Source organism: Mustela nivalis (assembly GCF_964662115.1).
Source record: "Mustela nivalis genome assembly, chromosome: 9".
Taxonomy (NCBI): domain Eukaryota; kingdom Metazoa; phylum Chordata; class Mammalia; order Carnivora; family Mustelidae; genus Mustela; species Mustela nivalis.
Window position 1 is genome coordinate 76,020,113 of NC_139028.1, and position 16,172 is coordinate 76,036,284.

At 46.9% G+C, this 16,172-nt stretch overlaps 1 protein-coding gene across 1 annotated transcript; it reads left to right on the forward strand.

Annotated features, from left to right (window-relative positions):
• Window positions 1-270: 270 nt before the first annotated feature.
• LOC309840764 (calcitonin receptor-stimulating peptide 1-like) lies at window positions 271-12,099 on the forward strand. Its single transcript, XM_082683213.1, has 6 exons — window positions 271-322; window positions 9,601-9,781; window positions 10,583-10,677; window positions 10,975-11,118; window positions 11,484-11,668; window positions 11,945-12,099. The coding sequence occupies exons 3-5, from the start codon at window positions 10,592-10,594 to the stop codon at window positions 11,641-11,643; spliced, it is 390 nt and encodes a 129-aa protein (XP_082539339.1). The 5' UTR covers window positions 271-322; window positions 9,601-9,781; window positions 10,583-10,591; the 3' UTR covers window positions 11,644-11,668; window positions 11,945-12,099.
• Window positions 12,100-16,172: the final 4,073 nt, after the last annotated feature.

Sequence of the window (16,172 nt, forward strand, 5' to 3'; positions counted from 1 at the left end):
AGGCATGCATCTGAGAGGTTTGGGGCAGGCAGATTCCTTCTGCCATGGCTTTGGCAGTTGGTTTTATTTTGAGAATTAAAGACATTGCTTTCTTAAGGCAGAGGACTATGTATTGATGGCATTTAATTGATCATATTGGGCCAATGTAGTTTGATAAGTAATAATAATAGCCAATGTTCTTAAGTATCTGTGCTGTGCCAATCAATGTGTCTGATTTTTAACATAAAATATCTTTACTCCAGCCAGGTAGTTACTACTATCTGCATTTTATATGGTGAGAAACACTGGCTCCAGGGGTGCATCGTCTGCTCAATGACACTAGGTGAGTGACAGAACCAAGACTCAACTCCACTTGCATAAGAACCTGAAGCCAGACTCTTCCCAATCCCAGACAACTCCAGTTAGAGAGGAAATCCTCTTAACTGCACCCTCTGGTTCCTGAGCACTGCCCCAAGGGACTTACCTCTGCAAGGAGCTTTGCAGTATAGTGGGAAGGTTCCTGTTTCCATCTTTCTTCTTGGTGGAACAATGTTCTCAGCCAGGGAGAGGAGAGCCATTCTGCATCCTGTGGTCTGAGTCAAGGGAGAATTTTAATCATCTAAGAGGAACCCAGCCAGAGTAATTCCTAGACCAGCTGAGTTCACCTCTAAGAATGACCTGGCTCTATTCCACTGCACTCAGTTTTTTTTCCCTGGCAGCCAAAGGTACTGTAAACACAGTCTCTGGACCTTGGAAGTGTTGCAGGATTTTTTCTCTTTGTCAGTGCCCTTGGTTCTAGGTCACACCACTTCTAAGAATGAAGAGGTAGACCAGACAGAGTGGTGGTCAGCAAAGCAAACTTTACTGAATGATAGCAGCAAAGTGATAGTGCAAAGCTCCTAAGGAGGGAGGGGACCCAAAGGGGTTGCCACTGGAGTTTCTAAGTCTAGATTTTTTTGTGTGTGGAAAAATAAAAATGCCTCTTTATTTTTGGATTGGAGGAATGCACAGTCTCTTGGAAGGCAGCTGGTGTCTGTGACTTGAGGGATTTTCTTTCTTTCTTTTTTTTTAACATTTAAAAAAATTTTTAAAGATTAATCATTTATTTGAGAGAGAGAGAGAGAGAGAGAGAGAGAGAATGAGAGAGAGCGAGCAAGCATGAGAGGGGAGAAGTCAGAAGGAGAAGCAGATTCCTTGCCAAGCAGGGAGGCTGATGTGGGACTCGATTCTGAGACTCCAGGATCATAATCTGAGCTGAAGGCAGTTGCTTAACCAACTGAGCTACCCAGGTGCCCCTTTCTTTTTTTTTTTTTTCCATTTATTTTTTATTATGTTATGTTAGTCACCATACAGTACGTCATTAGTTTTTGAAGTAGTGTTCCAAGATTCATTGTTTATGTATAACACCCAGTGCTCCATGCAGTATGTGCCCTTCTTAATACCCATCACTGGGTTTACCAATCCCTCCACTCCCCTCCCCTTTAAAACCCTCAGTTTGTTTCTGGGAGTCCACAGTCTCTCATGGTCTATCCTCCAATTTTTATGGGCTTGTTGGCAGGCTGTTTCAATCTGATTAACCCTTCCTGTGTCTGTCATCTAATCAGATTTTTGTCACCTATCTATCATATAGGGAAGGGTAGAGAGCTTCTTCCAGGGTGGTGTAAAACCCTTTTAAGAGTGGTTTCCTCTTAGAGTGGGGACCCCTTGTTCCTGCCTGCTTTCCAAATGTCCTTCATCAGAAGGAATTTCTCCTGGTGCCTACAGCAAATAAGGTGTCTGTGGTGTTGGGAAAGCAGCCCCCAGAGCAAGTTGACTCCACTCTATGGGAGAGTCAGCTGGGTTCTCCTATTTTCCTACTCTGAGAGTTCAGAAGACCCCATGAACACAAAATTGCAATCCTTCCTTCTGCCATAAATGTCTTTCTCATGCTTTGTCTATTCTAAAATCCAGTGAGGTCATCCGTTTGGTTTTAGGCTCATCTGGCTATTGGAAGGCTATTTCTGGCTATTGGCGTAGGCTCCCCCCGCGTCTCAGTTGATTAGGCCATGATAATATGTCAGCATTTTAGGCTCTGGTTAACTGGTTTTTCCTGAGGGCAGGCCTTCTAGAGAAGCAGCTCTGGAATATTAAAAATGGTTCCTTTCCCTCCCTCTCTGGGAACACGAGGAGGTTTTTCTCTGTTATTCACTCCAGGAGGTGTCTAGTTCTAAGAGGCAAATCTCACCAGTGGACTTTTCTCTCATGTGTACTGTGAGAACCTGGTCAAGTTCTTAGGGTAAAATGCAAAAGTCACATCTGTGGTGAGTCCCCTATGAGTGAGTGCCCCAGGAGTTTTTCAGTTTTTTAAAGGTTTTATTTATTAATTTGAGAGAGACAGACAGACAGAGAAAGTGGGAGTGGAGAGAGGCAGAGGGGGAAGGAGAAAGAATCTGAAGCCGACTCCACCCCCCAGGGGGGGTGGGCTGGATCCCAGGACAGGGAGATCTTGACCAGAGCTCAAATGGAGAGTCAGATGCTTCACTGACTCAGCCACATAGGCACCCCTCCCCTGGAGCTTTTAAGTCTCAGAGTTGTCCACACTGAGCTACCTGCAGCTCACCAGTTCACAGTCAGGTAATCCTGGCCCAGCACTGGCTCCAAGCACTGAGGTCTGCCTTTGTTGAGCCTTGGTTCTGGTAAGACATTACTCCCTGTATTCAATTGTCTCTCCAATCTTAGGGGCAAAGGTTTGCCCTGTGCTAACCTCTCTTAAAGATCTAGAAAAGTTGTTCTTTTCCCCTAGTCTCTTTAGCTTTTCATTGTTAGGACAATTTAATTTTCTTTGTTAGGCAACTTCCATGTTTCCTACATGTGGAAGGCAGTGCAATCATTTTCAATTGAGATTCTCCAGGTAGTTTGACAACTCGGGATCCCTCCAAGCCGAAGAGAATGAATTTGTTGTGGCTAGTATGCTATAGTTGTCATTGTGGTTTTGGTGTTTCCTGAGTCTTGTTCATACTCAAATTGTGTAGAACTGAAGGAGTAATCCATTAGGCATCATCCTCCTCAATGCATTAAAAACTCACATAAGAATTTTCAACCAGGCACAAGACTCTGGCACACCCTGGTAAATCATCTTTTTAAAAAACTTGAAATGAAAAAGTGCAGGAATCTAACTTAAAATAATGAAAAATGCAGGTTACAAGTAGGGTTTATCAGCTTGCCATGAAATTGTGTTTCTAAACAAGATTGTTTCCAATCTATCATGATTTCTAGGTATAATGTTATGAAAGAAGATCATAAAATCAAGGGATAAATAGTCAAATGACATTTATTTTATTATTTTATTTTATTTTATTATTTTTAGAGAGAGGCAGTGTGTGAGCAGCGAGGAGCAGAGGGAGAAGGAGAGTATCTTTTTTTTTTTTAAGAGTTTATTTATTTGACAGATGGAGATCACAAGTAGGCAGAGAGGCAGACAGAGAGAGAGAGGGAAGCAGGCTCCCCGCTGAGCAGGAACCTGATGTGGGGGTTAATCCCAGGATCCTGGGATCATGACCTGAGTGGAAGGCAGAGGCTTTAACCCACTGAGCAAACCAGGCGCCCAGAAGTAGAGTATCTTAAGCAGGTTCCACACTTGGTGAGGAGCCCAATGGGAGATTTGAGCTCCGGATTCTGAAATCATGACCTGAGCCAAAGTCAAGAGTCAGACATTTAACTGACTGAGTCACCAAGGGGCCCTATTTTATTTTTTTTAATGTTTATTATTTTTAAAATTCTAGCATAATTATAATACAGTTTACGTATTGCATATTAGTTTTGGGGGCATGGATGGTGATTCAACAATTTATTCATTACTCATCACAAGAAGAACCTATTCACCCATCCTCCTACCCACCTCCCCTCTGGCAACCACCAGTTTGCTCTCCTTATTTTAGAGTCCATTTTTATGTTTCTGTTATTTCCTTTGTTTGCTTTGATACTTCAGTTACCCATAAGAGTGGAATCCTATGGTAGTTATCTTTCTCTGACTGACTCCTTTCACTCGGCCTTATGTGATCTAGACCTATTTGTGCTGTCGTAAATGGCAAGATCTCATTCCTTTTTATGGCTGAGTCATTTTCCACTGTGTATATACCACATCTTCTTTATCCATTTATCTATCAATGGACACTTGAGTTGCCTCCATATCTGGCACTTGTAAATAACGTTGCAATAGATAAAGGGGTGCATTTGTCTTTTCAAATTAGTGTCTTCATATCCTTTGGGTAAACATGGAATAGTGGAATTACTGGATCACATGGCAGTTATATTTCTAATACTTTGAGGAAATGCCATAGTGTTTTCCACAGTGGGTGTACCCATTACATTCCCGCCATCATTGCACGAGGGTTGTTTTTTTTTTTTTTTTTTTTGCCAAAATCTCGTGAACATTTGTTGTTTTCTGTGTTTTTGGTTTGAGCCATTCTGACAGGTGTGATGTGACACCCTGATGTGGCTTTGACTCATATTTCTCTGGTGATTAATGACGTTGAGTGTCTTTTCATATTTCTGTTGTCCATGTGTTTGTCTTCTTTGAAGAAATGTCTTTTCCTGTCTTCTGCCCGTTTTAAATTAGATTCTTTACCTTTTGGTGTTGAGCTGTACAAGGTCTTTAAATATTTTTTATGCTAACCCTTTATTGGATATATCATTTGTTAATCTCTTTTCCCACTCAGGAGGTTGTCTTTTGGTTTTGTGGATTGTTTCCTTCATCGTGCAGCAGATTTTTCTTTTGATATGGTCCTAATAGCTTATTTTTGCTTTTGTTCCCCTTGCCTGAGTTCTCATATCTAGAAAAAAGGTTCTATGGCCAGTGTCAGAGAAATTAGTGCCTGTGTTGTGTTCTAGGATTTTTATGATTTCAGGTCTCACATTTTAATCCAATTTGAGTTTGTTTTTCTGTATGTCATAAGAACTTGGTCCAGTTTCATTCTTTATTGCATACAGCTGTCCAGTTTTCCAACATCATTTTTAAAAGAGACAATCTTTTTCCTATTGTGTATTTTTGCCCCCTTTGTCATAGATTAAGCAACCATATAATCGTAGTTTTCTTTCTGGGCTCGCTACACTGTTCCCTTGATATAAGTGTAGAGAGATTGAGATTGACAAAGTAAAGCTTGAAATTGCTGGAAGTCACCCTAGCACTCTCCGGGTACACACCCTAATTACGGTCACACACCACCAGCCTGTTTGTAGCCACCAAAGATCTCAGAGGAATGAATGTTGGCTTGGAAGGCTTAAGGCACACAGGGCAGCCAGAGGGAAAGTCCTGAGCCTACAAAGTGAGGTGGTCATGAAATTGGCCACTAGAACAGTCATTTCTTACGCACGCTGCAGTCCCCACTGCACGGGTGAAAGATTTGGTTGCATCTCTCATCAGTAAAGTGCAGTCCCAGGACACATATATTTACAAATGACTTCACAGGGTTCTTCAGTTTAAAACCTTGAGTCTTGGAGTGGAAATCATTTCTGTGGAAAGATGTGGCACCTGAGAACAGTCACCTACAAGAGGCTCAAGTGGCAGAGCCCAACCTCCAAGCCACTCAGTCTCTGCCCTGTCGCACTCACCAGTTCGGCTCTGCACCTCCAGTTGGAAAGCCTAGGGCCAAAGCTCAAGGCCAAGCTGAGACCTAAAGTCCCAGACTAGGTCTGAGCAGGGGCTGTCTGTGTGCAGCCTCTAGGATGCACTGAGTTTGGATCCACCACTCTGAATCATGTCCTTTGTTCAGCGCACCTTCCTTTCCTCTGTGCCCATGTGCATTTGCGTCCTACTAACCAGGTCTGCCATTGCTGTTCCCCCCTACCCTCCCCCCCCACCCCAGCCTTGCCAGTATACCTACACCATACAGAGTTCTCCAGTCTGGAGCTTTTATTCTCTCATGGCAGTGCCACACCAAGGGTTAAAAAGGAGGAATGCTGAATGAGGAAGTCGTGGATACAGGGTATCCCCAAGTAGAGGCCACCAACGGGGAAGGGGAAGAGCTATGGCCCAAGGCGGTGTGCCCTGAAGTGCTAAAGCTTTTGGGGACTGAGGAGAGGGGTGCATCGTGGTTCCCGTCACTCGCGGCACACTTGGGGCTAGTCTGCCTGGCTGGGGTCTCCGCCTGCATCCGCAGCCCCGTGATGCAGCCTCACCAACCACATTCACAGCCCGCCCTGTGGGTGGGGGGATTTGCAGCGGGGGTCTGCCAATGCAACAGCAAGGCTTCATTTGCAGTCGCGCTGGGAGGGTGTGTAGAGGCTGAGGATTGTGCACTGCGCGCTCAGACTTGGAGATCCCGGCAACAGTGAGAAGCTTCTTAGAAAGGCACTCTTTGTGCTGAAGGCAGCAAGTCAGGACTTCGGACTTTCCAAGGGAGCTTGAGAGTGGAAAGATCAGGTGGAGGGGTCCTAATACCCTCCAGTTGGGTGGGTCCAGGTGCTGCATAATTGCGTTTTAGGGTGCGCGCTTAAAATCGACAATTACTGCAGGTATGATGAAAGCTGATCATGATCATGCTGTGTGTGCATGGGATCCCATGAGAAGTCCAGAGAAGTTTCAAGGATTGCCTGTCTCAGAGCGACGGGTACAAAGAACGATCTAATTTGGTTTCACTTGATAATTAGGCACGAGCTCAGTGGGAAATGGTTTTGATTCATTTTTTTCTCTTTATTTTATTCAAGAAGGTTGAGAGGAAAGTCGGGGACAAAGAGGATCCCTGACTCGCTGAAACTCCCAGTTCTCCACCCGCAGCAGGATAGAAAAAAGTAAGTGGGGACTCCAGCCCCACCCAGACAAAGCGGGAGACAGACAGACCCAAGAACATCAACGGACGGTCCTTCTGTTTGTCCTCTGTGGACAATGGCTAGAATACTTGGGGCACAGCCTTCAGACCACCTCAAATAGGACTGTTAGGGAGTGCCATGGTCCTTTTTGGGAGTGGTGGGGTTCTTAATCTGCCCAAGGCACCCCGGTGGTGAAGGCATCCAGCACACTCATCAACATAGTCTTGTCAGTGATCTGGGTGAGGCACGCGGAGTCCTAGTTATACTGACACACGCCTTCCACCATGGTAGGGGTTCCCTGACAGTGCTTAGAGAGCTGGAACTGGCTCCTCGGAAGATGATCAGGAAGTCGGTGGCCATCTTCTAAATTGCTTTGAGAATGCACTTCTATGTTTTGTTTGCCTTGCCCTCCAGGAAGCAGTGTTTACCGAGCTTTTTGAAAGATGATCTTATTAAGACCTGGTGCTGGCTGTGGTCTAGCCCTGAACCTGTGTACACAGGCACCCGAAGCTGGGAGGAACATTGCTCTTCTCCTGCAGCGGTGGTGGTCCCAGCTACCAGGCAGAAGACAAGCAGCGGGACGTGGGGAGGGGCGCTGGCGGGGAGGTAGTGCCTGAGTCCCGGTGGGGATGGAGTCCAACACTGTGAACCTCCTCACGCCAAATGATGAAATAAGTTTACAAAACCAAGAGCAAATTAGTCAAACGACTATTTGAAAATCAGTATTTTCCTTGGTGACTTATATATTAGATCGTGTTCTATGTAGCCTTAATTTAGAGAGGTTCCAGGATAGCCGCACATAATCTAAGCAGCCCGCATGAGTGAAGGTCTAAACTTCCTAGAACTGACTCAATAAATCAAGGATGGACCCAGAGGATAATGGTTTTGTAGTTCACACTGGGACGTCTAAGAACCCGCTGCCCTGCCAGTCCACCACGAGGAGAGTGAGTCTTACATTCCGGATCCCCAGTCCCGAACTTTCTCCCTCACGGTGGGGCAGCACCAGGAGTTAACATGAAAGAAAGCTGTACACAGGCATCTCACAAAGTAAATGTCTTTGACGGTGGCCACCAAATTAGAAGGGAAGGAGGTGTGACCCAAGGCAGCTGTTCTGTATGAAATGCAAAAGCTTCTGGGGACTGAGGAGAGGGGCGCATCGTTGCCCGGATCACATACGACGTACCCGCGCATTATTTCCGCTCTGCCTGGGAGACACACATAACTGGGGTCTCTGCCTGCGCAGCACAGCCCCGTGATGTCGGCTCCCACCCACTATACCTACAATACCATGATTGCCGCGAGGACCACCGCTGCCGCGGGGACCCCGGCTGCCGCCACAGGCACGCTTCCCACTATGGACACCTTGCCGCCACAGTCACGTTTGCTGCCTGGGGAGAGTATGTAGAGGCTGAGGCTTACTTGCTGCACTCAGACCCCGAGATCCAGGGGACAGTGAGAACCTCTTTCTCTGCACTTTTGGTGCTGAGGGAAGCAAGTCAGTACCTAGGACCTCCAAGCAAGCAGGGAGCGGAAAGATCAGGTTGGAGGGGTCCTAAAGCCCTCCATCCGGCGGGTCCTGGAGACAGTGGAGGCGCCACTTGAGAGAGCACACTTACAACTGAGAGTGATATGATTTCAGCAGATATCACTATGCCCTGTGTGTATGCGATCCCATGAGAGAGAGACTCAGAGCATGAGCCTCATGACCCCGTGTCGATGCCCCGGGTGTTGGACCCTGGCACCGGCTTGTGCTCCGAGGAATGCGCACACGTTTGGAGACAAAAGGAGTTTGTGCGAAAGCTTTGCGTGTGAGTTTAGCGTCCGCGGCGATGCTCAGTACCTTCAAGCCTGCTCCACTCTCTAGTGACGGACGGAAGTGCGGGGGAGGCGGGCACGGGGCTGGGATTGCCCGCACTGGGGACAACTTGACAAACAGCAGCTGGAAACAAGGGGCAGCTGGGCAAATGGCTCTAATGGGGTGAGGAACCAGAGATGTTGGATGGCAGGAGAGGGAGACCCGGGGCTAGAAGTCCCTTTGGAGGCTTGGGAAGCAGCGGTGCCTAACGCCTTCAGGCTCAGGCCCTGGAGGGCTTCCAGCTCTTCCTAACCCGCAGGACAGAGTACCTAGCAGGAATCCAGGCAGCCACACAAGGTGGGAAGCTGGAAAATTGTGATTTTGACTTCACAGAATCCCTCTCTGGGCCTGAGCTCTTCTGAATCCCTCTGTAGCTGGGGTACAGGCACATGGCTACTAAGGACAACATGTTCTGAAGCCAGGAATATATATGGTCCCCATTTCAAAGATGAGATGCTGAGAAGTTAATTGCCCTTAACTGTACCCCTTGGAATTGAGTTCTATGGACAGAGTTCTTGCGATCACTCCTATCTCTTGCTTCCCATGTGCTTTGACTCTCTGTGATTCCAGCTACTCATCAGACACCCTGCTTGTGCCCAGAGTCAATGCTGCTGCAAGTTTTTAACTGTCCAAGCCTCACTTGGATGGGGGATCTAGGGTCAGACCTGGGGAGCTGGGACGTCTTGCTTCCTGGCTATTATCCTATAGGACTGCACTGCTCGGTTGGTGAGGGGCTGGCGTTCATAACCCAATGGAACTAAATGGGTAAAATTTACCTTGACGTCAAACTGCCCTCAACTTCCTGCTCCTATTAAGGGTATTTTCCTGGTCCCCACCATCCCTCTCCCTCCCTCCACTCCCATCAATGACCTCAATGCAAATACAAGTGGGATGGTCCTGCAGAATGTTCTAGGTTCTGGACGTAAGTGGGTGACACAATCCATCAGGGTACGAAATCTGTTCTCTCATTGGTTGTTCAGAGCTCCAGGACCACCCCAGACCCAGAGCAGCGGGAATAAGAGCTTGCTGCTGGTGCTGGGAGGCAGCAGAGCCACTGCTCCGCTCAAGAGTCCCTGCGACTTCCACAGCGCCACCGCCTGACGCCAACGCTGCCACAGCTGCCACCACCTGGGCTCCAAGCCACCTGCTGCCTGCTGCCAGGTGAGTTCTGTGATTCCCACTTTGCTGTGTGAGTCTATCTCTCCTTCTTTTTCCCTCTCTCTTTTGCATTAGTCTTTCTTGTAGCTGCTCTCCGTTACTCTACGATTCATCGCAGGCTCCTGCCTCAGGTAACACTGGCCAGTCTCAGTCCCGGGACTCCCTGCTTCACTGCGCACTGAGACCCACTTCGCTGTCCTTGCCGCACTTGTGCTCGGGACACTGGAGCTCCACAGATACCGTGTGCACAGCGGGACGCAGGGGTGCTCACGGACCTGTTTGTGCCTAGTGGTCCCTGGGAAAGCATTTCGGAACTTTGGCCAGCCTCAGTGGGTGGCAAATAGGCTCAAAGACGGAGAGGAAGGCAGCCTTGCATGGCAAGCCCCTTTAGTGAGTTCTGGGACATTTTCTGCCCTGCTTTAAGTCCTAGCCCCAATTTAAGACTCTGCTAAGCTTGGTTCTTGCAGGGAATTCTTTGCCAGAGTGCGGAGCAGGTAAGTAGAATTTGTTTCTTCGGTTTCTCTAAGACTCCATAGGTAGAGATAATTTCCTTTTTAGAGACCTCCCCATGCCCCGCCAGGTAAGAGCAAAAGCCCCACACAGGGAGGACAGTTCTGGGTTGTGATAGGAGAGCCGCTTTGGTGACAGGGTGCTCAGAGATTATCTTCCGTGGAGACCTGGCCAGGATGTGAATTTGAGAGGGTGCTCTGTGGTGGGGAGGGGGCTACTGACAGAATCCTCTTCACCCAGTTGTCCTGCTAGGATCGCTCTGCTGCAGAAGGTGACATTTTTCTTCTCTTACAGAGAAGCATCATGGGCTTCTGGAAGTTCTCTCCTTTCCTGGTTCTCAGCATCCTGGCCCTGTACCAGGTGGGCGTCCTCCAGGCGGCACCATTCAGGTAAGACAGCCCTGCGGGGAGTGTACCCCCCCCCCCCCCCACACTGCTTAGACCATGCCGTTCTCAGAATTCTGGTGTGCTGAAAGTCTACTAACTGGTGAGAGGGGCAACGGGGAAGTGTGTATTTTTCTGATATAAAGATGTGTAGCCCATAATTGAAAAATAGCAATGAATTTCATACAACTCATTGAGTCTCACTAATGCTTCTGTTGTTTTTACCAGGAAGTCTGGATGCTTATTCTGGGGAGAGGCAGGCAGGGTCTCAGAGCTTGTATTGGGTTTTCTTTCCCTCCCCAGGTCTGCTCTGGAGAGTCCTACAGACCCTGATGTGCGCAATGAGGAGGAAATGCGACTCCTGCTGGCTGCAGTGATGAAGGAGTATGTGCAGATGCAGATGAAGGCCCAGGAGCTGCCCCAGGAGCAGGAGACTGAGGGCTCCAGGTGAGGCTTCCCTCACCCCTGGCTCAGCTCAGGGCATCCCCTCCCTCCTGTCATGCCCAGGAAGGCATATCCCAAGAGGTAAGAGAGAACAAAGCTGGACAAGTGGCCAGCACACTGCCATGGTTCACCTCTGCCTGGGGTCCAGGATTCTAAGGCTCCCCTGACAATAGAGGTCACAGAGACGATGGTTCGAGCACATAGAAAAAGATCCCTTTCTGAAAGCAGTTAGGGAAGGTATGAAATCCCCCACTCTGGCAATTGGGCTGGCAGCACTGAGGAGACTTCCCGGGATCAGAGGGATTAAGACTGGTAAGGGTGACCTCTCACTGACAGGTCTTCTCTTCTTTCTCCATCTTGCTAATTAGAGTCACCGTCCAGAAGAGATCCTGCAGCTCTGCCACCTGTGTGGCCCACTGGCTGGGAGGCTTGCTGAGCAGAGCCGGAAGTGTGGCAAACACCAACCTGCTGCCTACCAGCATGGGATTCAAAGTCTACAATCGCCAAGGCAGGGAGGTTAAGGCTTAAGCAGTGGAAGTGCTCCAGGAAGAAGGTGACTGCCCTTCTAGTGTCTGCTGGAAGGATGGAAACCCGGGTAGTACAGGGGTGCAGTCCACACATTAAGCCTCTGAGAGTCCTCTACTAGCCGTATGACCATGGGTCAGACATGTTTTCTGAGCCAGTTTCTCCATCTGTGAATCAAGGGCAACAATAGCATTTACTTGCTAGATTAATATAAAGACTGAATGAGATAATAGATGTCAATATTTTCACAATTAGTAAGTTACTAAATCCTGGTTGTTATTTGTTTTTTTTTTTTTTTTTCTAGGTCACCATGAAGCGAACTCTATTTCCTTTAATTTAAAATGAATGCAACTCTTAGGATAAGGAGCATGGAAAACCCACACATCTGCATGCTTAATATTAAAAACATTCTTGTCTGAAATAAATTAAATCTAAATAAAAATAATAAAATTATTGCAATTACCTAGTGTGCGTCTTTTTGTATGACATCATGTCTGTATCTGGTAGCAAAGATGGGCCCTGTGAGCCAACCCATGGCTGTTGGCAATCCTGCAAACCCTCAGGGGGACGGGGAGTAGCTGCCTGGTGGGTGTCTGGGGACACATAATAAATGCGGGGCCTGCATGGAACTCTGTGAAGAAACGTTGTCACTGGTGAACTTCATCACGATAAGAAAGGGTTTTTGACACATTTGAGAGGAGTCCCTACTGCTATTTATGGTGTTTCTTCCCGGAAAGCCTAAAGACCTGTGAACCCTTTGAGGAGGCTGACCTTGAAGCAGAGGCAACATGCTTGGGATGGGATGGGTCCTCAGTATCCCTTTCTGGAATTAGAACTCTACACCTCTCAAAGACAATTTTCCTTTATTTGCAGAATTCCCTGGTCCCCAGCCCCAGAGATTGTCTGTGCACTTCCTCTTGACTCAGGTTTGCCCTTGCCCAGCCCTGCCTTTCCTCCCCATCAGCACCCCTCCTCCTCCCCATAGCCTGCAAAGCCCTTAAGAAACAGTGGCTCAGAGTCTGAGATGCTGCCACAGACGGACAGGCCAGGAAAGGTCAGCAGGTACCATTCAGTCCAACTTTTCTTATCCTCTGGGGTGCGGAGAAGAAAAGCGTGTGGCTCTAAAGCCCGTACTATGTTTAACAGAAACATTCATACCTTTAACGAGCACTCATTGAGTGGCTGCTATGTGCTGGACTCTAGTCCAGGCCCTAGGAGTACAGGGATGAACAGAAGGGACACTCTAACTGGTGGAGAGTAGGGTGATAGACGCAGTAGCATCAGAGATGCCTGGTACTGGAAAGAGCCTGGGATGTCCGAGTTTAATGCTTTGCCTCATGTAGGAATTTCACAGTGTCAGCATCCTTGGCACCTGCTGGGACTGTCAGTGCCATGCTGCTGACGGGCTCCCAGGGTGACTGCACAGCCAGCTTCACCTGTGGATGGTCAGTTTGGTGAGATCTTTTAGTTAGAAAGTCACCCCCTTCTACCCGCTGACTAGTTATTTTTTCAGGAGCCCCTTGAATTAGGACCCTTGTTCCCATTCAGTCCATCCTCCACACGGTCACCCACTGTTGCTGGAAATCACACACACGTCTCTTTTATGCACAAAGTACTCCTTTGACTCCCCATCCCATGGAGTAAACCCCTGGCCCATTGCACCGGCTTCCAAGGTCCACACTGATCTTCCCTCCCCACCCCTCGCCCCACCCCATGACTGGCCTGGCCTCATCTTGTACTTCCTTCTCACACACTGGCCTTCTTGCTATGCTCCAAGCCACAAACCTGGGCACCAACCCCCTCTAGTGTTTGCACCTGCTGCACCTGTTGCAAAATGCCCCCCATCCCGTGACCCCATTTCCTCCAGATCTTCACTCAAATGTCATCTGGCCTGCCCATCCTTTCTGAAATTGTATCTCACCTTGCCAACACACCTTAACCCTCTTTTCTGCCTTATTTTTTTCTCTTTACCACTTACTACCTTCTGTTAGAGTTTATTTTTTTTAATTAGTGTGATATTTGTAACCCATTCCATAAATATTGGAAATCCTACATGAACAGGGATATGCCTATTTTGATAGATTATTTATTAAAACACAGAACAGTAAGCCTGGTACAAGGTAGCACTCAAATATTTATTTATTGAATGAATGAGAGAATGAATGGAATTATGTCTCCTCTTTTACGTTTGTGGTCAACTCTCAAGTCCCTGCTCAGCTTGATTTTCTTCAGGATAAACTGTCCAAGGGCCTTCATCTTCAGCAGTTCAGATACCTGGACTGTGAACCCTTCAAATGCCTGGATGCTTCTGCAATGGCCACCAGCGACTCTCCCTCCTGCCTCAACACCTCCGCAAGGCCTGTTTCTTTGGTTTAAGCACCCTTTCTGCCCTACAGTTCCCCTCCTCCAGATTCATCTGACCAGCTTTTCTTCCTCCCACACTGTAAACAAAGCACACAGGCAGGGTGCTCTCTAGGAGTGATACCTAAGACTAGGTAAGTAAGTTTAAATCGGAAGGGGAAATAGCTGGGAAACCATCTTAGTCTGGGATCCAAGGCAACTTCACCAATCCTTAAGCTAATACTGCACGGAATTCCCTCCAGGTTCTGGATACTTCTTCATTGACTCAGAGCTCACAGAGTGTGAGTGACTAATGAACAAACCTTCAAACCAAGACATACGGGGCATGGGTGCACAGAACCCTAAGAAGCTATGTAAGGAGTGGGTAAGGAATCAAAGTACAACATGGAACAACAGAAGACTTCTGCTGGACTGCATCATCAGTCCTTATGACTCAAAACCACATGGGCCATTAGAGCAGAAGAATGTCCTATAGTATCATTAAGATCATGGCATATACTCAGAGCTTGAGCATATATGCTGTGGCTGATTGAATTACTGCTCTCAAGTCTTCACTATGCCATGGTAGGATGAGCAGTCTCACCTTGGCCACTTGGTTAGTGAAATGGACATCCCTGTCCCTTGATGTTGAGCTTAGCCAAGTAGCTTGACTAGGCTGATGCAATGTTGGTTGATGTGGTAAAGCTGAGGCCTGAAATGTGTTTGTGTGTTTGAGTTTTGTGCTCTTGTGATAGTCATTACCCAGAAACGTACATGCTTAGGTGTCCTTTGCCCCTTTGGCCTGCACTTCAAAAAAAGGTCTGTGGACCTAAACCTCACCTGTGGTCTAGATCCACATGCATCCAACATCAGCTGAGATCATCCTCATCCCTACTACATGCCCATGACCAAGAATGTAAGTACTTGCCTTTGTAGGCCAAGAGGGTTTCGAGGTTGTTTATATATAATATTGCTGTGGCTAAAGCTGACCGGTATATAGGCTTCGGAAGTGTTATAAAGTGAATGTGTTCCCTCATAAACTCTAACCCCCAATGTCACTGTGTTTGGAGACAGGGCCTATAGGGAGCAGCTAAGATTAAGTGAGATCCTAAGCATAGGGTCCTGATCTGATAGGACAGGTGTCCTTATAAGAACAGAGAGCGATCAGAGATCCCTCTCTTTCCCTCTCCACGCACACGCATAGAAGGGGCCTGATGGGGACACAGTGAGCACATGGCCATTTGTAAGACAGAAAGCGAGACTTCACCACACGGCAACGCTGATGGGACTTTGATCTCACAAGTCCAGCATCCAGAACTGAGAACAATACGTGTCTGCTGCTGAGCCGTCCAGCCTGTGCTGTTCGGTAATGACTGCCAGACTAATACAGGGGTCATTAGTTGGTGGAACTATTTTTGGTACCACAGCTTGTTTTTCCTCTCACTGAGACTTTGGGCTTTGTGTCGATTTGCTCAATGTCCAAATTAGCAATTTTATTCATTTCTTTTTATGAGTTCATTTGCATTTTGTCTCCCTAAAATCAACTTAAGGAATATTCATTGTGTTTGGTTCAATCTCCTGCTGCTGAAACTGGATCATCTGTACTGTAGATAATGAAGTGGTTTTCTCTCGTACTGAATACATACATCACACTATAGAGCAGTGAGTATAGATATATGTACCGACCTGGAGAAACCTCACATGTAATACTGAGTACAAAATAAAGCAAGTTTCGAAGGACAGATACCAGATGATACTATCTGTTTTGCATTTAAAACATGTCTAACATTTCTGTACAAAACCTACAGATGTATACAGTCATTCATAGGGAAAATAAACATAATGTTCTAAAAAACGTAACTTTACAGGGTGGGAACAAAATGTCAGTAAGAAGGGTGTTTAGTCAGCACCTAGGATAGTTTTGTTTTATTGTGTAAGCCGGGTAGTTGGTTTATGTGAATATATTTGGTCATGATATTTGTGTTTAGTAGGAAAGAATTTCATAAGTATGAGTCTTTTACATTAAGGCAACTGTTGTTAATTTTTTAAATGTATGGATTTTAAATACCCAAAGAGGATCTGTTCTGTTCAATGGAAAGCATGAAAAAAAAAAAAAAACACACAAAATATCCAGTAAATGCACAATTGAGAAAAGATGGCAGTAATAAATACTCACATAGCTTTAGAATAGT